Source organism: Prosopis cineraria, unplaced genomic scaffold (genome assembly GCF_029017545.1).
Source record: "Prosopis cineraria cultivar Desert tree isolate PC_DT_omini unplaced genomic scaffold, ASM2901754v1 PC11, whole genome shotgun sequence".
NCBI classification, from domain to species: domain Eukaryota; kingdom Viridiplantae; phylum Streptophyta; class Magnoliopsida; order Fabales; family Fabaceae; genus Prosopis; species Prosopis cineraria.
This window is the reverse complement of record NW_026555342.1, coordinates 11676928-11700466: the sequence shown is the minus strand read 5'-3', so window position 1 is coordinate 11700466 and position 23539 is coordinate 11676928. Positions and strand designations below refer to the sequence as shown.

The window sequence follows — 23539 nt, the reverse complement described above, 5'->3', positions numbered from 1 at the left end:
TTTCTAAATTATCTAAACAACCTTCTGTTAGTCAATTTTTTCGTAATAAATTTTCGCCACCGAAACACAAACACCCACCTTTCCAACGTCCAAAAATCTCGGTACTTCACAAAATTCCAGAGGAGGATGAGGTCGGTGACTCCGGCGTCGATGGTGGTCCGTGGCTGCCGGAGCTTCGTTGTTTCTTTGTCTCTGGCTCGAACGCTTCAAATCTCCCATTCATATCTTAAAAAGCACGACACCAATTATACTGTGAAATGCTGTTCTCCGATGAACACTCTTTCTACGGCACTTGCCCGTGAATCCTCAAGAGCAGACTTGACCAGCACATCCACCACCTCTTCTTCCACTGGGTACTTCTGCATTTCAACTTCTTTTTTCTTCTGTAACTTGTATTGATCTTTTTGTTCAAAGCCTGACTTTAATTTTTGTCGTCCATGTTTACTATCCATATGACGCCAAATGTAGAGGAATTACGACTAGAATGAGCTCTTTTTATTTGATTGTGTCAGAGTAGTTATTAAGTATTAAACAAACTGTTAACTAAGTTATTAGTTTGTTATGTATCAATTAGAGGTGTTGAACACCTAGGAGCTTCACAGGACATTGTTGTTGAATTACGTCAATTTCATATTCTTATCTAATAGGAACTGCTTATCCTTTTCCTTTGATTTAATTGAAATTATTTGTTTGATGGTTTTTCGAAACTAATTGCCACTAGTGTGCGCTTTTTCTTTGATCTAAGATAACCAAAGCATAATCGCTTGCTTCCATGTCCATCACATAATAGTGCGCCGCCAAGAGTTGAACACTTAGTTGTTTCAGAAGATGGTTCTGTCTTAGAATATATTTGCAAAGCTCTTGATTTTCCTCCTTCGTAAGTGCGACTCTTCATCTCTAAATATTCACCAATGTATGCCAATATTCTTCTATCGTACGGCATGATAAATTGATCCATTCTTTGGAAGGTTCGTTGCAGATCTAATCCGATTTGGAGCTGTCTACTATGCTCTTGTCTCTCCACAGCCTCCTCCTACTGCTACTCAAGAGCAAATTAGGGTATTCAAAGAAGCAACAGAACCATCAGTTTTGAAAAACAGATCTAACATCAAAGGGAAGACCATACAACAGGCACAGAAGACTTCCCGTGTAACCAATGGAGATCAGTTCGTAGAAACAGGAACCTATTTAAGAGTATATGTATACCCCAAACGATTTCCACGGTGATACGGATTACTTGTTGGAATTATTTATTTATTTTTCACGAAGAAGATCTTGTTTGACATTTAGCGTCTCTTCAGGTGCTATGAGATCGATTGGAGATCAAGAATCATAGCTGTGGCCGAGTCGTATGTGGTTTTGGACAAACCTGCTGGAACATCAGTACGTAGCGTCATCCTAGAATATCTCAGTTCTGTTGATCTCTGACATAAGAAAAATTAACCTCAAGTAGATAACCAACAGAATTGTTTTCAAGTTAACCTCTCTCTTTTCTTACTCGATAAGGAACATTTAAACATGAAAATAAACTAGAAGCAAAATTCATAGGGGAAATTAGGAAGAGCAGGCTTTTGTACACCAATTATGAGCCATATTGAACCTCATAAGCAGTCACTGAATTCCAAGTCAGCCTAACACTATAAATCAGACATAAAAAAAAAAAAAGCACACAATCCAAGTCACGTGACTTGCATCACATAGCTTATTCTAGATAGTTCTATTTGTAACATGTGTCAGGATTGCATTGATCCCATCTTTCTATATATATGGGCACACTTGTATACACTATTAATCAAGAAGAGAAATATATATTACTTTCAATTTGCTTGAGTCTCCTTTTATTTTGTTATGGTATCAGAGCATTTGAGCTATCTCAATGGCTGGGTCTCCATCTCCCACTGGTTCCACCATTGGAACCACACCATCACCTCCATTCACACAATCGTCTTCCTCTCCCATCAATTTTCATCATTTTATTACAGTTAAACTCATTGAGGATAATTACCTCATATGGAAAGCACAAATCATGCCTTATTTATATGGTTAGCAACTCTTTGGCTATATTGATAGTTCAATACCATCACCATCACCATCACCGAAAACTTCCACCGGTTTACCTAATCGTAGCTATCTTCAATGGTTCCAACAAGATCAACTTGTTCTCTCCATTCTCATTGCATCTATCACTAAAAAACTCATTTGCCAAGTCCTCCGTCACAAAGCTTCTTGTAACCTGTGGCTGGCCCTTGCCACTCTTTTCTCCCAACAAACTTAAACACGTCTTGTTTATCTTCATCAACAAATTATCACTATCAAGAAAGGAGGAGAATCCATTTTTGAATATCACCGTCGAGCAACTATCCTAGCTGACTCTCTTGCCGCTGCAGGAAAGCTAGTGGCTGATGATGACTTTATCACCTACTTACTTGCTGGCCTTGGTTCTGAGTATAACACTGTTGTCACCTCAATCACCACCCAACATCATTTTCTTACTACTGAACAAATTTTGAGTCATCTCCTTAACCTCGAAGCATGAATGTCTCACCAAAACTCTATTTAACTTTCGACTGAAATCACAGCAGATGCTGTTTTTCAATCTTCCACCAGAAGTTCACAACACTTTCGTGGTGGCAGAGGTAGTGGTCGACAACCGTACAACTTCTTTGCTCGTGGTCGAACTAGCAGAGACTCTCTGTACAGAGGTCGTGACGTTCTTTTCGTGGAGGCACAGGCTGCTTTTTTACTTTTCAACTTGACACTGTTGTCCCTTGCCAACTTTGTGAGCGTCATAGCCATACAGCTCATACCTGCAACCAACGCTACAACCAAGCACTCCATGCTCCTCCACCACCCTCTTTTGCCGCTCATTATGCAGACTACTCTAGTCTAAATAATTCTCTTTAGTACCCAGATACTGGTGCCACTTGTCACATGACCAATGACCTCTCCAACCTTAACATGTCCTTTGAACCTTACCTTAGCACTAATGCCATTTGTAACAGTGATGGCTCTCCCATGACCATTCAACGTCAAGGCATCGGCACCATCAACACTTCATTTGGCAAATACCTTCACTCTAACATTTTACATGTTCCTTCCATTACTACAAATTTATGTGTGTCAAACAATTTTGTCGAGATAATCATGTGTTTTGTGAATTTCATTCTGATGCTTTCTGTGTGAAGGATGCCAAAACAAGGAAAGTTCTTCAAGGACCTAGTCATCATCATCTGTATCCATTTGTTGTCTCACCATCTCCTTAAGCTCACTATGGTGAACGTACCTCTCTGACTCAATGGCACAACCGTCTTGGTCATCCAGCCACCCGTATTGTTCGTCATGTCCTCAAGAAGTACTCACTTCTAGTTTCAAGCCTCACAGACTCACATCAATGTCATGCCTGTTGTTCCTCCAAAAGTTATCATCTACTGTCACCATTGTCTTCACATCATTCTAGTGCTCCTTTTCATTTAGTCTTTTGAGATGTATGGGGACTGTCCCCTGTTGTTTCTGTTACTGGTTTTCGTTACTATGTAAGTTTTGTTGATGACTTCTCAAGATATATCTGGTTTTATCCCATTCATACTAAAGATGAGGTCCGTTCTGTCTTCCATCAATTTCGCCATCTTGTCCACAACTTTTTTAATTCCTCTATTCGCTCGTTACCATGGAACTATCATTCTTTATTGTTTTCTTGGTTTCTCCCCACCAATTAAGTGATGCATATAGTTAAAGTCTTTTTCTCAAAATCTCTAAAGCCATTTCATCACCATCCCCCATGACAAGTAATGATCTAAAGTGGGAATAGTTCTTGCAAAGTGATCATCTGTTCTTCTGGAGTACATGTTTGCTTTTGTTAGGTTCACTGCAAGCCTAAGTGGAGTGTAGCATTATAAAAACCTTAAGTGGAGACTCGCGATTCTTCACGACATGTTTGAAATTCATTGGTACATTTCATATCTATATGGTTAGTTTATGAATTGCTTTTAGTTTCTTGTTGATTTTGTTTTGGTTAGGTTGGTGGCACTACTAATAACATTGAAGAAACCTGTGCAATGTTTGCAACTCGTGCCTTGGGACTCACGATGCCTTTGTTGACTACCCATCAGATTGATAATTGCACTGAAGGATGGTATATAGTTTATTCCGTTATGTCAGTTATGTTGCTCTTTGTAAGTTTGTCATAGGCTGTATTGGACTGTCATTTGTGCAGTGTGGTATTGGCAAGAACTAAAGAATATTGCTCTATCTTTCATGGTAAAATCAGGGTAAGTTTATGATATAATTTCTTGCCTAATGCACGAATAATTTGTACTGCATGAAAAAAAACTCTGATCACTATAGCTGATATGTTTACTGGATCTTGCTTTTGTAAAGGGGTTTCCTATTTGGAATAGTGCCTTCTTCACGAAGTGAAATTATAAATCCATCCAATATCATTAGATTTAGAGTGTTTATTCTTTTCCAGGAGAAAAAGGTGAAGAAGCTATATCTTGCTCTTGCAGTTGCTCCTCTGCCCCGTGGAATTATTACCCACTACATGCGTCCGGTAAAAAGGGCTCCTCGTCTTATTTCTGAAGGTGATCTTGCTTGTTGGTGTGATTGGAGAACTGTCTTTTGAGAACCTTGAAGTAGCTAAATACTTATTATAGCTCAACGTGCCTTCATGTAACGTGAATGCTCGAGTTACAGTTGACCTATTTCTGCAGATAAATTTTGTATATTCTGTAAGACTGTAATGAGCATTGAACCATATTGGTTTAAGTGATGCAGATTATATGGAGGGATGGCACTTGTGTCAGCTTGAGGTCATGGAATGCAGAAAGGTCCCCTGGCCAAGAACTGTTATTCAAGAAAAGTACTGTATTGAGGGATGTGGATGGCCTTCCCAAGATTATGCATATGAGTGTAAAATCAACCTCCTTACTGGTAAAACTCATCAGGTCTGTCATCTGCACTTTATTTATTGCTTTCATTTGAATTGTACTGGTCTCTTCCATTCTTGGGTGTTTACATGCCTTTATGAGTCATAGGCTATTTGTTTTCCTATATTGTAGAAAGATGAAACTACATTACACACACACACTCTAATACTTTACTTGATTATTTATACAGATTCGAGCCCAATTTGGTGCATGTAAGGCACCGTTGATTGGTGATTCTATGTACATGCCAGCTGCACTTGCAGAGATAGCAAATCCTAGACTTAATCCATTTGGAAGGCAAAAGACAGATTTTAGCAGTGACAGTGAAAAGGAAATGGCTATCTTCAATTGGATTGCACAACATGGGAAGGAACCAGGTGTGGCAATTGGCCTTCAAGCTTGTGAAGTATCTTGGGATGATGGTGAACACTTTTACAAAGCTGGATCACCTTGGTGGAGTGGTGAACATGATTAGAGTCTGTGCTTAATGACAATTATGATTCCAATCATTATGAGAGATGGATTGCGTAACATAAATCCATATGTATCCCTAAAGAAGTAAGGATGCAAATTCCACAAGTTCCTTAAATTTAGAAAATGTAGATATTAGATTGTACTATCCTCTGCTTATGTATCCTTCAGTAGTCTACTTGAAATGGAAAGATAGAGAATATGTAATTAATGAATTTAACGACCTTTCTAGAAAGGAATTGAAGTTGCAGGTTCTGCTTTAAGATTGAGCCATCGAGCAAATGTCGCTTGTTATTGAAGTGAACCTGATTAATTTACGTTCTTCACCTTCAATTGTTTGCATTGAAATTATTTAACACAAATATAATAAATGTTCAAAACATACTCATATAAAATTATTTAACAAAATGAATGCTAGAGGTATATATTTGGACGTGAGGAAGACACCATGAACCACACAGAACCATAAATCACGAGTCTCGAAATGCGGGTGTATTTGGTAATTTATAAATTCTGACAAATAATTAATGTTTGAACATGCAAAATAATTGATATTGAAAAACAAGGGATATCAGCTTAATGCCAAAAACAGTTTGAGCTGAGATAATCAATTGTGTAAAAATGAGTGCTTGGATAATTTTGATCAAAATGTGATTTTACGGACAATCAATTCTAATGACATATCCAAACATGCACAATTGCTTATATCATGTTGATAATTTTAAAATTTATTTTAGTGTGGCATGTTTAACTCGTAGAAGTCTCAATATAGCCACTGGTATGATTATCTTTTATATTTGGTCCTCCTTAAATGAAATATTTTCAATTTGATTGCTCATAGAATTTGTTTTTTGATTCTAATGTAGTCCTCCACTAATGAGTATTATTTATCTAATTCTTCCCAAATAAATTTACCACCGGATATCCTTTTATTAATTAATGGCGAATGAATTTAACAAATATAATGACATTTAACATAATTTTTGAAAGATTAATAATATCATCAAATTATTTTATTTTTAATTATATTAATGAAATATTTTTTTGTGAGGGATCAAATTAAAATAAAAAATATATATTAGAAATTAGAAACTTTATTAAAAAGACAAATCAATAAGGGATCAAACAAAAATATTTACTGACAAATTAAATACAAAAATTAATTTATCCATAACATGTAAAACTGAATATTTTTTTCATATAAAAATAAAATTTTGCTCCCTAAGATTTACGATGAAAATTTTAAATTTTGTTTACGTGAATTGTTTTCCTATAAAAAAAAAGGAGAAAAACAATTTCTGCGAGAGTAGCCAAGAGCCTAAGACAGCCCAGCCAGATTTTTTTCTTTTATCATTCACATGTAAATGTGAGCCAATTTTTGTTGTGAGGACAAGTCCTTTTGCTAAACTAAGCGTGTGTTTGGATAGAAAAGAAACGTGTGTTTTTAGCCCACAATCAATTTTTTAAACAAAATTATCCAAACAGTACAAAAATGCAAATATCGCAAAATGTGCGTTTTTTCATAAGCTCTTTCTATCTACTTTCTGCCAAAAGTTTGTCAAAAATGTTAAAAAAAATTACAAAAATAGACTCAAGAAAAAATTACAAAGAAAGCACATAATTTAATAAAAATAAAATTAAACTCTCTTCTTTTTCCTCTTTTTTCTTAATAAAATTTAAATTTTGTATCTTCAAAAAATTAATATTTAATATTTAAAAATTAAATTATATATTAATTTATATAGTTAAAAATTAATTCTGATTAAATTATTCAAACATCTTTAATTCTGTTAAAATTAATTTTAAAAAAACAGTATCCAAATAAATTATGTTATAACATAATCAATTATAATTAAAATTTATTACTTAATCAATTATTTTTATAATCTATTATACTCAATTAAAATTTAAAAAGATCCTAAACCAATTGGTAGTGGTTTCTTTTCTATGTATACGTACAGGTTACAGCCCAAAAAGCCAATTCAGATTTGATACCCAATACTGTGCAGCCGAATAAGCGCAATTCCTTTTTTGGGTTGAACAATTCATATTTACTTTAGGAACCAAATATTGAGGTTTAATTCTACCCAAAAAAAAAAAAATTTCAGGTTTAAACAAGGACTCAATCCTCTTTTCCCTTTTTTTTTCAGGCCCAAAACAAAATCTTCTTTATTCAGGGCCCCTAAAAAAAAATGAAAAAGAAAAAAAGGGGGACTCTGGCTTCTCTCGTGTCAACTTGATAATGGTCACTGGTTCGTTTTGTTCTCCTGCTTGCTGCTTAGAGTCGAGTTTGGGACGTTGCAGAGAAGCAAAGTGCTTCCTGGTTCCTAGAATTTAAAAGGAAGATCCCTTGATGGGGTCGGTGACCATGGCCGCTATGTTGACCAGTGGCTGTCGGAGCTTCGGTTTACCATTGGCTCTCGTGCGAACACTTGACATCTCCCTTTCGGCTCTTATCAAGCACTACAACAAACGTTCTCTGAAATGGTGTTGTCCGAGGAGTTCACATAGCAGTTCACTTACCAGTGAATCCTCAAAAGTACACTCTAACAACTCAACCACTGCTTCTAATGGGTACCCTCAATATCCCACTCTGTCGTTTTTCTTTTATAATCTTTTTTCTCCCCCCGTTTGAAAGAGATTTTTCCCCAAAACTCTCTGCATTCTGCACGAGAAAACTGACTGGGAAAAATGGCTTTGAAATGGTATTTATTATTACTCTTATAATAACATAAATTCCTTTCATGGCTTATTTTCTTGCGTGAAAGCTTTTTGCCTTTTCCCTTTTTGGCTGTTGATGCTTCAACTTACATACGAGGCCAAATCATATCTATATGATTTGCCCTTTTGAGCATAGCCATTGCATCTTCCCTGGAGTTCCTGTGCTGAGTTCCATTTTTTAAAACGATGAGCCATTATGTTTCTATGCTTATTGCGATTTGGTCGGACCGGTAATTGTTACATTGAGAAAGAGGTGGTGCTTATCTATTTGCTTGTTAACCACTATGTTGTTCGTTATATATGGCTGTATGTGTGTGAATGCCCTCAGTGAATTATATTCGGATGATTGCTAGAAGTTGATTTCCATTGCTTCCACTTTTGGCTTGTTAATGAGATCTGATCTTGTTTAAGCTACCCGAAGTATGATCGCTTGCTTCCGTGTCCATCACAAAATTGTACACCAAGAGTTGAACACTTAGTTGTTTCAGAAGGAGGACCCGTCTTAGAATATATTTGCAAAGCTCTAGATTTTCCTCCTTTGTAAGTGGTACTCTTTATCTCTTCTAATTAAAAAAATTATGACACTGTTATTGTGTGGCATGATAAATTGAAGGTTTCATTCCTTGAAGGTTTGTTGCAGATCTAATCCAATTTGGAGCCGTATACTATGCTCTTGTCTGTCCACAACCCCCTCCCAGTGCTACTCAGGAGGAGATTAGGATATTCAAAGAAGCAACAGAACCATCAGTTTTGAGAAAGAGATCTTCGATCAAAGGGAAAACTATACGAGAGGCACAAAAGACTTTTCGAATAACTCATGTGGATCAGTTTGTGGAAGCAGGAACCTATTTAAGAGTACATGTACATCCCAAACGCTTTCCAAGGTACTACTGAATGCTTGTTAGAATTATCTGTTAATTTTTTGAGGAAAAAAATCTTGTTTGACGTTTACTCTCTTTTCAGGTGCTATGAGATTGACTGGCGATCGAGAATCATAGCTGTGGCTGAGTCATATGTGGTTTTGGATAAACCGGCTGGAACATCAGTATGTAGTCAATGCTGCAATATCTCACTTATGTTGATGAGTGACATCAGAATTGTTTTTGAGAATGAATTAAGGTCATAAAGACAGTGAATTGACAGTTTATTTTATGATATTGAAGGAAAGGGGATGGGCTGTAGGGTTTTTTGGCAATCTTTTGAATCTTTTTACTTTAGAGTCTCTGGATAGAGTTTGGGGAAATTTCAAGGGAGGAATGATGAGGATGTTGAAGGCAAAGATTTTTAATGCTCTCTCTCAAAGAAAATAAGGCCTTGACAGGCTATGACATTGAAGAAACTTTCATGGAAGTTGAGAACAGGAAAATTAATTCAGGTTGCATCCCTTTGTAGGCATCACATTGTTAAGGACCTAGCAATCTTCTTAGTAACTTGTAAACCAAATGCTGAATCTGAAATAAGATGTCACAGCGAAAGAAACATGGCCTCTAATGTAGACATAGTGACATGATGTGATGTGAATTATCAATATGTAAATTACAATGCTGTGCCTTGTTTAGTACAGTCTGACATTTATCAGACAAGGACATGATTCTTTCTGTCTTTCTTTGTTTCTTCTTTTTCGAAGTAGAGATAATTTATGGGTCAAAACTGTCTTGATAGATTTCTCATAACTCAATATACAGCACTAAGGATTAAGGAATGAAGTACTTATCCTTTGAGGATTTAGACCTCCTGATGTAGTAAAGAACATTTAACCATGAAAATAAACTAAGCATAAATCCAAGGCCAACCATAAATTGAGAGCTGAGGCATGTACCGAACACTCACTTAAGGGTAAGAATTGGCTTGTGGAGTGTGTTTAGTTTGTTCAGTGCAAGCTTTGGATAGAGTGTAGCTTTACGAAGCTGGTTGATTTGAAAACTCCAGATTCTTTATGGTATTTTTGGAAATTTATTTGTCCATTTCGTATCTGTGATTAGTTTGTCAATTCCTTAAGTTTTGCTGTCTCTTGGTTTAGGTGGGTGGCACTACTGACAACATTGAAGAAACTTGTGCAACCTTTGCAACTCGTGCCCTGGGACTTCCAACCCCATTGATGACTACCCATCAGATAGACAATTGCACGGAAGGCTGGTACTTTATTTTTGTTGAGTTTATTTGTTGCTCATTGTCAGTCTATCTTTCATAGATCGTAATGAATGGTAATTTACATGCAGTGTAGTCTTCGCTAGGACTAAAGAATATTGCTCTGTCTTTCATGGTAAAATCAGGGTAAGTTTTGTGACATAATTTCTTGCGTCATGTTAGGACGGCTTGTAATACATGAAAACATGCACATGTATTGCATATGGATTAGTGCATTCTTTATAATTTGCACATAAGCTGAAGGGCCTCCCTTTTGTAAAATGGTTTTCCATATGGAATAGTGCATTCTTTAAAAAGTGAATGTAATGTAGAAATTAAGTCCATTCAATATTGTATTTGTCTCATGTCTTTGTGTGTTCATTCTTGTCCAGGAGAAAAAGGTGAAGAAGCTTTATCTTGCTCTTGCAGCTGCTCCCGTGCCATGTGGAATTATTAGCCATTATATGCGTCCAGTTAACAGGGCTCCTCGTCTTATTTCTGAAGGTAATCATGCATAGGGACATGATTTGAATATAGTTCTTCATAACCTTGAAGCAGTTAAACATTTAGAGTTGAGTAAGCTTCATTTGTTGGCCTTGTTGGAACATGGCCAGATAGAGAAGGCAAGGACATATGCCCATGCCTATCTGGTTGTCCTGTCAGCAGTACTTGAGTAGCAGTGTTTCTTAGAGTTAACAGAAGAAGATATAGTGATGTTCTTAAATACATATGAAAATGGTGCTCTAGCTATTTAGAAAAATCTTGAAAATAATAGGCAGAATTTTAGTTTTTTTTTTTGGGTAAAAATTGCAAATATCACATTGTCATTCATTATATTTTGAATAGACGCATTAACAATGATGGATGTAATCACGTAAGTACTCCAACAACATGTATGATTGTTATATTCTATGGCTAATACTAATTTGAAATTTTCGACCCTGTGGCCTATTACAATAAACTGCATTTTGTATAGAAACATAATAGGGAAATTGACGACAACCTTTTTCTTTGCAAAGGTGAGTTTTGAAACATTTTTTGTTGTGCACAGGAAGTTTATAGAGAAGAGTCATGTTAAAACCCTATTGGTTTATGCGATGCAGATTACGTTGAGGGATGGCACTTGTGTCAACTTGAGGTCATGGAATGTAGAAAGGTCCCCTGGCCAATCACTCTTATTCAAGACAAGTTTTGTATTGAAGACTGTGGATGGCCTTCTGAAGATTATGCGTATGAGTGTACAATCAACCTTCTTACTGGTAAAACCCATCAGGTCTGTCCTTGCATTTTGGTTTTGTTTGTTTGTTTGTTTGTTTTTTTTTTTTTGGGTGGTATTCTCTCTTCCATCCTGGTTATCAACATGCCTTAATGAGTCATAAGCTTTTTGATCAATGACATTTGATAGCTGAACAATGAATCAGCTGATACAATGGTTGGGAAAAAAATTTGTGCCAGAGATGGTGGGTTTAACTGTTTAAGGCTGGTGAATTGAGCTTAGAATTTGGAAAGGTTACATTTTCTAAACGTTATCCAACACCCCCCACCCCCCCCCCCAAAAAAAAAAAAAAAAAAAAACCCGCATGCACTAACAAAATGTTCAATACCTTACACTTTGTTATAAATTAGTTGTTCTTGTTTCCTCCTAAGATTGGTAATGTTTGCCAGTGTTTCCAAGGTTGCCTCTCTAATGGATGAATCTTGGATTTTCTCATATTTTCTTTTCCATATGAAACTCTCTTTGACAGATTACTTTTTTTAAACGTGCAGATTCGAGCTCAATTTGCAGCGTGTGAGGCACCATTAGTTGGTGATTCTATGTACATGCCAGCTGCCCTTGCAGAGATGGCTAATCCTGGAATTAATCCATTTGGAAAACACAAGAAAGATCTCAGCGGTCAGGGTGAAATGGAAATGGCTGTTTTAAATTGGATTTCACAACATGGGAAAGAACCAAGTGTTGCAATTGGCCTCCAAGCTTGTCAAATATCGTGGGATGATGGCGAACACTTTTACAAAGCTGGGTCTCCTTGGTGGAGGTGTGAAAATGCTTGAGTTTATGCTTATTGGCAAGAAATGACGGCAAATTCCTATTTCTTTTGCCTCTAGTTTTTGAGTGTGCTGTCATTCTAATTGATAGGGTTTCTCATCATATTAAGCAAGGACGCAAGAATTTCCTTAAAGATTGGAGAAGTTAGACTGAAAGTCTACTCCAAGGTTCACAGAAATAAATGAAAAGGAGAAGACGATTATAGGCTGTCAAGTGCAGTATCATATGCTTCTGTACCTTGTAGCATGCATTCCTTCAGAAGTAAATTGAACAGATGAGCCAGACATAGGTGATTCCTGAATTTAAATACTAGTTTACGAAGAGAAAATTAAATTTACACATTCTGCTCGGAGATGAAGGCATCGAGCAAAAGTCACATATTATTGAAGCGAAGCTGATTGGGCTTTGGTACAAACGATTTAACTTTGGCGCTTGTCCTGAATTGTTTGTACCGGTTTCCCTCCTCCCTGTCATGTTCGGGCCTAAAAGCCTCTCTTTTATACTTTGTAATAAACTGCTTATACCAACTTGCTGATAGTTTTTGAGTTCTCTTTAGAGTAGAAAAATCAATATGGTATAGCCCGAATCTTCTTGTATATCCATATTCCCACTGAAAGTTGTCAAGGAGGGACCAGGCAAAGTATCCCCTCACGTCTGCTCCTTTCCTGATCATATGTTAAGACTTGAGATGGGAGGAAAGAATACGAAAGTTATCTAAATTTAGTCATTAATCTCGAGGCAAATATCAGCTATTGGTTAGACAATATATAATAGATATATTGGCAAACTATAGTGAACAATAAAAGGGTATTCAAATGATCGTCTGGAAATTATGTTGCTGTTTTTGTTCATTTAATTTTCTCACCTTGTAGCTGATACAAGGGCATTCAAGTGATCTTCCATGTACTTCATTCTTTTAACGTCATTAATATGTTCTTCCAAGGTGGAATTTGGATGATCCGTCTCACCATACCCTAAAAAATGGTTTTCATTGTAAGCAAATACACTGAAACTGGATTAAACTAAACAGTTGCTTATACTTTTCCTTACCATTTTCTGTAATGAACATTGGAATATTGTTGTATCTGTCTTTTACATGTGTGATCACTTTTTCCATGCCTCTTGGGTAAACACACCAACCAATTGTGGTCTGCATGGTTGCAAATTCTTCAGAATTGAACAGGTAACGCAGAGGGATGACATTAATTGACTTTAAATCAACATGTTCAATGGGTTTGGTCCACCTAAATAATCTCGTGATGGGGAAAAGGAAAACTTGAGACTACTTACAGGTTCGCCAATGGGCACGCCATTTTTCTCTGTACTTTTTCGGTACAAACCCTCTGTTCTGGTGATCCCTTCTCCAGGTTCACATGCTGAGGAAATGCAGTCTTGGACATAGTAACTGGTATAGTAATTGATGCCTATGTAATCCAACCCTCTTTGGAGTTTCACCATTTCAATGCTGGAAAATTTGGGCAAAATTGCCCCTAGAATCTTCTCCATCTCAGAAGGGTACTTTCCGAAGACGATTGGGTCCAAGAACCTGCATTACAAAAAATTGTGTGGGGTATGGGGGAAAAACTCATGGCTACTTCGAGGTGGGGCTGAACGAACAAAATGGAAGAGGTTAAATAAATAAAATACCAATTAAAAGTGAATGATAGTGCTCTTTGACTAGCCATTATGTCTGTTGTAGAATTGCTGACAGGTTCATACCACGCAGCTTTTAAGACTATGCCAATTCTCCCCTTTTGCTCTCTCTAGATGTTTCAGCCACAACACAGTTATTACACAATCATTTCTTGTTTATTCATCTCTTTGATATATATACATGTGTATCCTTTTCATGTGATCCCCACTTTTTACCTGGTACTTGGTTTTATAGATATCAACCGCAGCAGCATGGGAGAGGATAATGTTATGGGCTGCTATGAAGGGCTCAGATTCGGAGTCTCCTTCAATGCAATCTCCAAATGGTTTAGAGCATCTGCTTGGCGGGAAATTTCCAGTGCGGTAACTGAATGAAACTAGCAGATTTGGCTCATTGAAGGTAGTCCAGTGCGTTACTCTCTCTCCGAACCATTTAAAACAAAGTTCTGCATAAAATGCAAAATCTTCCCTGCTCATCAAACGCACACAACATATGATCCTTGTGAGCTGCGAACATTGGTTTTATAACATGCAACATAAACACCTCTTCTTGCTTTTGGATGGCTGCTACACTTAACCAAGACCAAAAACATCCTTTAGTGGCCACAGAACAGATGATATGAAAGTTGAACAAGAAGTTCTGAATGATAGCCAAATTGATTTGGATTTCAATGCATGTACTAAGGTAAATCACTGTACATGGTTTGTTGAGATTAATATATATTTATATTTTTCTTTATGAAAAAAAATTAAACTTAAGTTCCCTTAAATAAAAAAACTAAATTGCTTACTGTGATTGGGGACTAAGCCAACCTCCATACTTATCCTCGAGCTCTTGAGGCATGTCAAAGTGAGTCAGAGTCACAAAGGGTTGGATTCCTGCATGTTTAACGGTCCAAACACATGTCAAGGAAATGGAACCATTTGCTTTCTTTCTTCCTTCACAGCCTTTTGCTCTCCTGAAAGAACAGTAGACTGTGTCCTCCGTGATGTACGTGAAATCTAAAATAAGCTATATTACTTTTGTCTTTTGAACAGTATGATTTTCTATATATGTGATAATATATATTAATATATGGATTAATGATTGAAACTAAACCTTTGAGCAGAAGAGCATCTATTAGTCTGTTGTAGAAGTCGATGCCAGCCAAGTTGACCTCTCCGAATTTCCCTTCTGTTCAAAATCGTGTATTAATTAATTAGAATTTCATGTAGTTGTGATACTGAGACTATATTATTTATTTCATTTAAAACCGCATTTTGTTTTTGCTAATTTTGGTTTAATTACTCTGTTGGTTGCTAAATTTTGCTATCTTAGTATCCTAATAATGCAAAATTCACTTCAACTCAATTCAATCAACTTTATCAAAATAATTATCTTTGTCCCTGCAATGAGTTTGTTCTATAACAGAGAAGCATACTTGGTAAAATTCTTGCCCAAGAGAGAGAGAATCGATAGCTGTTGACTTTGATGGCATCCATCAGCTCAATATCTTCCTGTTAATTTGATTTGAACTTTAATAAACTTTGGACATTTAATTAATAAATATTAAATTCCAATGGATCCTTCCTTGTTAAGTTAGAACACGTTTCACTCCCTCTAATCCCAAATGTAGAAGCTAGAGATAACTAATTCACATAAATTAAGGGAATTAGCTGAGTTAGTTATTTATAAAAAAATGAGTGTTAGTTTTCCTAAAATATGCTTCCTTTAACACAAAAGTAAACTCCTTAATTAACTCTTACATTTAAGACCGGAGGGAGTATGACCAATTTATTATACGGGTTCTGATCCCTCTAGAAGAAAAAAAGATAGTTAAGGAAAAGCAGATCTCTTAGTTGTGATAAATAATTGGACATGTTGTTACATGGAAGATAAAACTGTGTGTGTTTGCTTGAGTCTTTCGTCTTGAAAAAAAAAAAAAACAATTTTGACGATCGCCAGACGCCAGCAGGTAGACGTGGGCCTGGAATGCATTAATCAAGCATCACACACACACACACACACACACACACACACGGGTTGAACAGTTGATGCATATGTATAGAGAATACCAGGTAGCGATGATAATGGTCAACCGCAATGTCCCCATTACTGGCATCAATTATTTTACCTGCAATCATTGATAACTAAATGCTAACTTATAATTATGAAAATAATGAAAGCCGGAACGATAAGGGAAAGTTGAGGTCTTTGAACGAATCAGGATCAGAATGTAAGCAAATCGTAGCTTTAACTTAATAATCACTCCCTCCAATCCAAAATATAAACAGTTTTGACAAAAAATCTGCATACCAATGAAATGTTCATTCTCATAAAAATATATGTTGTTTTCTTTTTTTATCCTTATTCCTAATTACTAATGCTGAAATAAATGAAAGATAGTTTAAAAATGATGATCCTCCCCATAAAAAGCAGACCCATAAAGAATGACTCCAATTATAAAACAAACCAATAAAATTGCTCCATTTTATCTTTACAGGATAGACGCACCTGACCAATAAAATGACTTTCAAAATGACAATCATTACTCTTTGTAGGGTGAGTTTTCCTCCATAGCCAAAGTTGAATAACTGGACGTCAGATGAGCACAATGAATGCAGCGAGAATGAGGTTGTATTTGTTCCAAGAAAGACTTTTCAACTTCATCTGATACCGTTGTATGTTCCCAGTGCATGCATTCATACTTTTATAGTAAACCGTGCACTATAATGAGTGTGAGATTTATACAAGTTTCTAGGTTCGTAATTACAAGGGGTAAAATGGAAAAAATATTTTTTACTTGTGCAAGACTGCTTATATTTTGAACCAAGTTTAGCTAAGGGAAATTGCTTATATTTTGAAACTGGGGGAAGTATCTTGCAATGAAAATCATTGTGATGGAGTTTGAACTACAGAAGAAGTGCTACTTATTGAGGTTTTACATTGGAGTGTTGGAATTGTATGTGTTGTGATGCATCACAGTTCAAAATATATAGATTATAAATTTGATGTGAGCTGACCTGGAATGTGAGAGAAAACATCCCAGTTGCCGAGTCCTTTGCCGTCACTCAAGTACGCTCCCTCATACTGAATAGTCGAGAAAGAAAAACATGAAAGAAAACAAAGTGATGGAAAAATGACTTGAGGATTTGACAACATTAATTCATGAGAAGCAATGAAGCATGGTTGTATAGATCAGAGAAAGAAAGGGGAAGGAAGGAACCTGGTAAGAAGAAGAAGCAGTGCCAAAGAGAAAGTCGGTGGGGAAATTGTGAGAAGAATGATCAAAGCAAACAACTGTCATGACTTTCTGATCATTTGAAGAGAGCAGAGGAAGCAACAATATCTGCACAAGCGCTAGTCTTTTCACCAATTCCCACACCAACCCCATTGATATGCCTTCTCGTAAGCAACAATGGGTACTTTGTTCACACACACGCACAGCCATTATACCTTGCAAAAAATTTTTGTGGGGTAGAGATCTTCATTTAGAGAATTATATTTTGGTCAGGTTTGATTGAAAGAATTTTTTGAGTTCTAGTCCCCCCCCCCTTTTCTGGCCTCAATTTTACATTCCTTACTTGTTTAAATAATTGAACTGTACTTTTGTGATTTAATACAATTTCTGTCGTCCTATCTTCTGTTTTCATTTAAGAAAATGAAGTAGGATAGTAAATTACAATCTGTCAAAGCATCTGACTCAGAATTGACCCATGCCAGCAGATGCACCCCTTGGAATCTTTGAAAAACCAATGTGTGTGAATAATGCATTCGCATCATGGCCCCTCTGATGTTGTCATTTTGCACCAGTGGCTAGATTTAGTTGATAGAGAGAAAAGAAAAAATTGGAGAGAAGAGGGTGTAGCCAATTCTCACTTGTTTTTTTTTAATTATTTTTTAGCCAACCATTTGTTTTAATATTATATAATTATATTTGTTTTCGTCCATATGGCAGATGTTTGTTTTGAGGGGTATCATCACTATACTTTTTCTATTCCCTCTTGTTGACTGGTGAAGGTTGGGGTATGTCAGATAAGACAAAATTTTCATTTGGATGTTACATCCCTTCAGAATCAAATTGAACGGGTGAGCTAAAGCATAAGCGATTCTAGAACTTAAATAATAGTTTATGGAGAGAGAATTAAGTTTACAGATTCTGCTTGGAGATGGATACATTGAGAAAAGGTCACAAATTATTGAAGCGAAGCTGATTGGTCTTTGGTATGAATGATTTAACTTCAGTTTCTAACTTGAATTGTCTGTACTGGTTTTCTTGCTCTCTGTCATGTTCTGGCCTAAAAGCCTTTGTTTTATGCTTTGTAATGAATTGCTTATACCAACGTGCTGATAATTTTTGAGTTCTCTTCAGAGTAGAATAATCAACATGGTATAGCCCGAATCTTCTTGTATATCCATATGTCCACTCAAAGTTGTCAAGCAAAGACCAGGCAAAGTATCCCCTCACATCTGCTCCTTTCCTGATCACATGTTAAGAGGGAAGGAAAGAAAATAAATATATGACAAATTTATAGCAAATGTAATGGCAAATTATATTGAACCATAAAAGGCCATGTGAATGACATGCTTGACATTTATCTTTCTGATTTTGTTTATTGAATATTCTCACCTTATTGCTGATAGCAGGGTATTCAAGTGATCTTTCATGTACTTCATTCTTTTAACGTCATTAATATGCTCTTCCAAGGTGGAATTTGGCTGATCCGTCTCACCGTACCCTAAGAAATGGTTTGGATCGTAAACAAATGCACTGAAATTGGATTAAATTATACAGATACTTATACTTTTCCTAACCATTTTCTGTAATGAACATTGGAATATTGTTGTATCTGTCTTTTACATATGTGATCACTTTTTCCATGCCTCTTGGGTAAACACACCAACCAACTGTGGTCTGCATGAAGGCATTAATTGATTATAAATCGACATGTTCAATGGGTTTGGTCCAACTAATAATAATTTCTTCAAAGGAGAAAATGAAAGCATGATTATAGAGTTGAGGCTACTTACAGGTTCTCCAATAGGCAAACCATTTTTCTCTGTACTTCTTAGGTACAAACCCTCTGTTCTAGTGACTCCAGTTCCAGGTTCACATGTTGAGGAACTGCAGTCTTGAACATAGTAACTGGTATAGTAATTGATGCCTATGAAATCCAATCCTTTGTTGAGTTTAATCATTTCAGTGCTGGAAAATTTGGGCAAGATAGTCCCCAGAATCTTCTCCATCTCAGCAGGGTACTTTCCGAATATGATTGGGTCCAAGAACCTGCATCATGAAGAAGTGTTTGTGGATGGAACAACCCATGTGGCTGCTTTGTGATGGGGCTGAATGAATTGAACAAAATTGAAAGATAGTAAATGAACATACCAATTAAAAGTGAAGGATTGTGCTCTTTCACTGGCCATTTTATCTGCTGTAGAATTGCTTATAGGTTCATACCCCGCAGCTTGTAAGACTATGCCAATTCTCCCCTTTTGTCCCCTCTTGATGTTTCATCCACAACACAGTTGTTACACAATCATCTAGTTATAAACTTGTTAACTATAGTCCCATGGACCAGAAAAGATTAGGAAAGAGAGAATAGACTCAATGAGATGACTTGAGAGTCATTATTACCTGGTACTTGGTTCTATAGATATCAACAGCAGCAGCATGAGAGAGGATAATGTTATGGGCTGCCACGAAGGGCTCAGATTCAGAGTCTCCTTCAATGCAATCTCCAAATGGTTTAGAGCATCTACTTGGTGGGAAATTTCCAGAGCGGTAACTGAATGAAACTTGTAGATTCGGCTCATTAAAGGTAGTCCAGTGCTTCACTCTGTCTCCAAACAATTTAAAGCAAAGTTCTGCATAAAATTCAAAATCTTCCCTGCACATCAAACACACAACATGTGATCCTTATTGGTTATGTAATATGCAACATAGACACTACTTCCATTTTCATGACTATTACTCTTAACTAAGAGCAAAAATATTATTTTATTGCTAACATAACGGATCGTATATGGAAGGTGAACGAGGAATTCTATATCACAGGACCAAATTGATTTTGGATTAAAATACACATGCTCAGATAAATATTGAGGGGTGTGTGTGTGTGTGTGTTTATGATTACTTAAACTTGAGTTCCATTATAACAATCTCTTTAATTATTTTTTTTTAAAAACTAAATTGCTCACTGTGATTGGGGACTAAGCCAGCCTCCATACTTGCTCTCGAGCTCTTGAGGCATGTCAAAGTGAGTGAGAGTCACAAAAGGTTGGATTCCTGTAAGTTGAACAGTCCAAACAAAAAAACACATGTCAGGAAATTGGCCCATCTGTTTTCTTTCCTCTTTCATAGCCTCTTGCTCTTTTGAAAGAAAACTTGACTGTGGGGTTTTTATTTGATACCGAGTCTGAGACTTGCTGCATTATTCATGTTTTATAAATAGCGTTATTTATTATGCGTTTGATAACATATATATATATATATATATATATATATAGACGTATTAGGATGTTAGACATGGAAACTAAACCTTTGAGCAGAAGAGCATCTATTAGTCTGTTATAGAAGTCAACGCCAGCCAAATTGACCTCTCCAAATCTCCCTTCTGTTCAACATCATATATTCATAATTAGTATCTAAATTTTACATGTAGTTGTGAGACTGAGACTAGATTATTTGTTTCGTTTAAAAACCTCATTTTCTGCTAATTATGGTTTAATTACTCTATTGGTTTCTAAATTGTGCCATCTCAATTAATATCCTAATACTGCAAAAGTCCCGTCAGCTGTCATGGGTTTAGATGATGCCTATTTAGAGTAATAAAATAGCACTCTATCGTAATAAGCTTTTCTAGTATGCACTATGGTAGGGATCAAATTAATTTTTTCAACAGGATAGAAATTCAACTGTAAAAGTTTAAACTATTAAAATTATATAAAAATTAAATGAAAAGTTAAATAATAATGTATACTATCAATACAGAGAGAATGACAAATAAGGACTTTGTAAGAAAATTAATTTATAATAAAAACTTTTGAGTTATAAATTCATGAAATTTTAGTTGTAAAATATTGATATTTCAGTTATAAAGGATCTTTCATATTTTTCAAAAGTCCTTATTTATAATTCTTCTATCAATACATATAAGAAGCATACTTGGTAAAATTCTTGCCCAAGAGAGAGAGAACCGATAGCTGTTGACTTTGATTGCATCCATCAGCTCAATATCTTCCTGTTAGCTTGAATCGCAGTTAAATAATTTTTTTTGACATTTAATTATTAAATTAAGTGCTCGTTTGATCTAAACATGAAAATAGGAAAGAGAATAAAAGAACAAGAAAGTTTTTTTTTCTCATAAACATGGGAAGTTTTGTTTCAAACAGAATCACTTGAAAAAAATTAATCGCAAAGACCAAATTTAAAAACTATTTACTAAACTCCTCGGACTTTTAAGTGTTAAGTGTTTGACGAATGTTTGTAAATTTCGTAGTATGAGTGTAAATATTTGAACCTTGTCCTTAAGAATAAATAGTTTATGAAACTTGGGGTATTTAAGAGTAAATAATTTTTGGGGTGTGAATAATTTTCTCAAATCACTTTGTCACATGCCAAATACAATATAACATACTTTTCTTTTTAAATATCTCACACATGGGATGTATAATTAACTGATGCATGTAATTAAATATAGATTACCAGGTAGCGATGATAATGGTCCACCGCAACGTCCCCATTACTTGCATCAATTATTTTGCCTGCAATAATTGATAATGAAATAATTATAATTTATAACAATAATATAATGAAAGATAAGGGAAAGTTGAGGTCTTTGAACGAAAGAGGATTATAAAATTAAGCAAATTGTAACAGCAAGAAGAATTTGGATCCAACGAGTATCTTTAATTTCACTCATTCAAAAAATGTTTCAGTTAACATGACGAGAACTGTTTATTTTATGTAATATTCAAAAAGTACTAAATTTCAAAATTTTTGCAAGAGACAATATATATGATGAGTGCTATGATCTTGAGGATTGTTTTATATTTTTTGAGAGAAATATATCTTAATAATTTTTAAACATTGATAAAGTCTATTAGTTATAATTAAGACACTTATTAAATTAGTGAACTTAGTCTCATAGAATTCAAATATAAGAAAAAGAGAGCGTTGTACGTAGTTGTTCAGCCTCCAACTGAATGAATAGCTCGGAAGGAAACTCATTTGGACGCATGAATGGAGTTTCAAGTTTCAACCACAGAAGAAGTATTAGTCATGATCTCATACGGAGGTCTCGGATCGAATGGAGTGATAAAATAAAATTAGTAAACGAATACAGATTGTGCTTTGCTTGACTTGGAGTATGTTTGGTGCATCAGAGCTCCAAATATATAGACAAGTGTAAATTTAATGGGACCTGGAATGTGAGAGAAGACATCCCAGTTGCTGAGTCCTTTGCTATCACTCAAGAAAGCTCCCTCATACTGTAAATTAAAGAAGGAAAAAGCTTGACAAAGTGAAAAATGCATTCAAGCTAATTCTGCAGAAGCATGCTAATTAGATCAGAGAAAGAAGGAAAATAATATAGTGAACCTGGTAAGAAGAAGAAGCAGTGCCAAAGAGAAAGTTGGTGGGGAAAGAAGAATGAAGAGTACTGGAAAAAGCTAACACGACATTGTCGTTTGATGAAAGCTGAGGAAGCAATATTATCAGCACAAGCACACCTCTCAGCAATTCCCAGATCCCCATTATAATGCCTCCTTCATGTGTTGAGCAACAAGCTTGTTTGTGTATATATAGAGACGTCGCATAAGAAAATTATATATATATATATATATATATATTTTTATAGCTTTTTATTTCTTAACCAACAAGATTACAAGACAATTATAAGGGGTTTGTTAGTTGTTGCGTGCAAATGATATTTTATGTGATGTGACATTATTTTTTCTTTCCTTTTCAGGTGGGGCAGAGAGTAGATCTTCATTTTCAATCAAGGGTAGACATCTTCGCTGGGCTTCTGTGATTTAATCAAATTTCTGTCATTCTAATTTTTATCAATGCAATCTTTTTTTTTCCTCTCTTTTTAAAAAATGAGGTAGAGATATTAGAATTATAATCACTTGACAATGTATACTCAACCTCTTTTGTCTCCCTCATTAATTATTCTTTTTTGATTGATTATATACAATTAATAAGAAAAAATTAAATGTAAATGATTGAATGGGGTATTTGGAAAAAAACTAACATACATTTTTAAAATAAATGACTATCTTACCTAATTTTCTTAATCTATGTTAGTGAATTAACAATTTTCTACCTTTAGGATTGGGAAGTATTTTCTTATAAGAGTTTTAAAATAAAAATTAAATCAATTACCAAGTACTTAGATCAATTGAAATTGTTCTAATTTAAACGAAAATCTTGAGTTTGAGTATTAAAAAAATATAACTATTAAGCCCTTGCAATGTATATGTGTCCTTAAGATATCATAAAATCACAGGGAAAATAATAAACTAAGAAAAAAAATCTTAAAATTGTTTTGGAAAATGACTCCAATAACCGGATGAACTATTTATTGAAGTTACCTCTCTGAAATGAAATTA

General features: G+C 35.4%; 4 protein-coding genes and 1 non-coding gene across 11 annotated transcripts; 3 read left to right on the top strand and 2 right to left on the bottom strand.

Annotated features, from left to right (window-relative positions):
• Positions 1–82: 82 nt before the first annotated feature.
• LOC129285597 (RNA pseudouridine synthase 6, chloroplastic-like) lies at positions 83–5665 on the top strand. Of its 2 annotated transcripts, XM_054921347.1 has the most exons (9): positions 83–353; positions 791–877; positions 969–1223; positions 1302–1383; positions 4017–4132; positions 4214–4268; positions 4469–4580; positions 4774–4943; positions 5116–5665. In XM_054921347.1, exons 1-9 carry the CDS (start codon positions 127–129, stop codon positions 5398–5400), a joined length of 1389 nt encoding a protein of 462 aa, XP_054777322.1. In that variant the 5' UTR covers positions 83–126; the 3' UTR covers positions 5401–5665. The 2 variants fall into 2 exon arrangements, with proteins under 2 accessions (XP_054777322.1, XP_054777323.1); XM_054921348.1 differs by lacking the exon at positions 791–877.
• LOC129287376 (small nucleolar RNA Z247) lies at positions 2393–2476 on the top strand. The gene has a single exon (XR_008587695.1). It is a non-coding gene; the product is annotated as a small nucleolar RNA Z247 (small nucleolar RNA).
• A 1982-nt stretch (positions 5666–7647) lies between the features above and the next one.
• LOC129285596 (RNA pseudouridine synthase 6, chloroplastic) lies at positions 7648–14303 on the top strand. 2 transcript variants are annotated; one of them, XM_054921345.1, is made up of 10 exons: positions 7648–7970; positions 8529–8657; positions 8747–9001; positions 9081–9162; positions 10138–10253; positions 10337–10391; positions 10637–10748; positions 11348–11517; positions 12012–12280; positions 14180–14303. In XM_054921345.1, the coding sequence occupies exons 1-10, from the start codon at positions 7750–7752 to the stop codon at positions 14208–14210; spliced, it is 1440 nt and encodes a 479-aa protein (XP_054777320.1). In that variant the 5' UTR covers positions 7648–7749; the 3' UTR covers positions 14211–14303. The 2 variants fall into 2 exon arrangements, with proteins under 2 accessions (XP_054777320.1, XP_054777319.1); XM_054921344.1 differs by lacking the exon at positions 14180–14303 and adding an exon at positions 12382–13240.
• On the bottom strand, positions 12491–17805 carry LOC129285592 (beta-glucosidase 46-like). The gene is made up of 12 exons (XM_054921337.1): positions 17151–17805; positions 16948–17014; positions 16000–16058; positions 15366–15441; positions 15044–15118; positions 14736–14823; positions 14161–14413; positions 13939–14054; positions 13582–13837; positions 13342–13441; positions 13157–13265; positions 12491–12956 (listed from the first exon to the last, which is right to left on the bottom strand). Exons 1-12 carry the CDS (start codon positions 17373–17375, stop codon positions 12665–12667), a joined length of 1716 nt encoding a protein of 571 aa, XP_054777312.1. The 5' UTR covers positions 17376–17805; the 3' UTR covers positions 12491–12664.
• Positions 17806–18019: 214 nt separating this feature from the next.
• Positions 18020–22702, bottom strand: LOC129285593 (beta-glucosidase 46-like). 5 transcript variants are annotated; one of them, XM_054921338.1, is made up of 12 exons: positions 22527–22702; positions 22351–22417; positions 21633–21691; positions 21093–21168; positions 20467–20541; positions 20126–20213; positions 19563–19815; positions 19314–19429; positions 18956–19211; positions 18740–18839; positions 18555–18663; positions 18020–18405 (listed from the first exon to the last, which is right to left on the bottom strand). In XM_054921338.1, exons 1-12 carry the CDS (start codon positions 22680–22682, stop codon positions 18114–18116), a joined length of 1647 nt encoding a protein of 548 aa, XP_054777313.1. In that variant the 5' UTR covers positions 22683–22702; the 3' UTR covers positions 18020–18113. The 5 variants fall into 5 exon arrangements, with proteins under 5 accessions (XP_054777313.1, XP_054777314.1, XP_054777315.1 ...); XM_054921339.1 differs by having other exon boundaries at positions 20156–20213; XM_054921340.1 differs by lacking the exon at positions 20467–20541.
• Positions 22703–23539: the final 837 nt, after the last annotated feature.

What these genes read in the sequence shown, in the direction of transcription:
- LOC129285597 (XM_054921347.1), top strand. Translation starts at nt 127, where the DNA reads ATGAGGTCGGTGACTCCGGCGTCGATGGTGGTCCGTGGCTGCCGGAGC. An exon ending in ACAAACCTGCTGGAACATCA is followed by an intron (nt 1,384 to 4,016) that starts GTACGTAGCGTC and finishes TGTTTTGGTTAG; the next exon opens with GTTGGTGGCACTACTAATAA. An exon ending in TCCTCGTCTTATTTCTGAAG is followed by an intron (nt 4,581 to 4,773) that starts GTGATCTTGCTT and finishes TAAGTGATGCAG; the next exon opens with ATTATATGGAGGGATGGCAC.
- LOC129285596 (XM_054921344.1), top strand. Translation starts at nt 7,750, where the DNA reads ATGGGGTCGGTGACCATGGCCGCTATGTTGACCAGTGGCTGTCGGAGC. An exon ending in CATCCCAAACGCTTTCCAAG is followed by an intron (nt 9,002 to 9,080) that starts GTACTACTGAAT and finishes CTCTCTTTTCAG; the next exon opens with GTGCTATGAGATTGACTGGC. An exon ending in TCTTTCATGGTAAAATCAGG is followed by an intron (nt 10,392 to 10,636) that starts GTAAGTTTTGTG and finishes ATTCTTGTCCAG; the next exon opens with GAGAAAAAGGTGAAGAAGCT.
- LOC129285592 (XM_054921337.1), bottom strand. Translation starts at nt 17,375, where the DNA reads ATGGCTGTGCGTGTGTGTGAACAAAGTACCCATTGTTGCTTACGAGAA. An exon ending in TGTTTTCTCTCACATTCCAG is followed by an intron (nt 16,059 to 16,947) that starts GTCAGCTCACAT and finishes CAATGATTGCAG; the next exon opens with GTAAAATAATTGATGCCAGT. An exon ending in CTATCATTCACTTTTAATTG is followed by an intron (nt 13,838 to 13,938) that starts GTATTTTATTTA and finishes TTTGTAATGCAG; the next exon opens with GTTCTTGGACCCAATCGTCT.
- LOC129285593 (XM_054921338.1), bottom strand. Translation starts at nt 22,682, where the DNA reads ATGGGGATCTGGGAATTGCTGAGAGGTGTGCTTGTGCTGATAATATTG. An exon ending in AGATGCTCTTCTGCTCAAAG is followed by an intron (nt 20,214 to 20,466) that starts GTTTAGTTTCCA and finishes TTCAACTTACAG; the next exon opens with GAATCCAACCTTTTGTGACT. An exon ending in GTTTGCCTATTGGAGAACCT is followed by an intron (nt 18,840 to 18,955) that starts GTAAGTAGCCTC and finishes GCCTTCATGCAG; the next exon opens with ACCACAGTTGGTTGGTGTGT.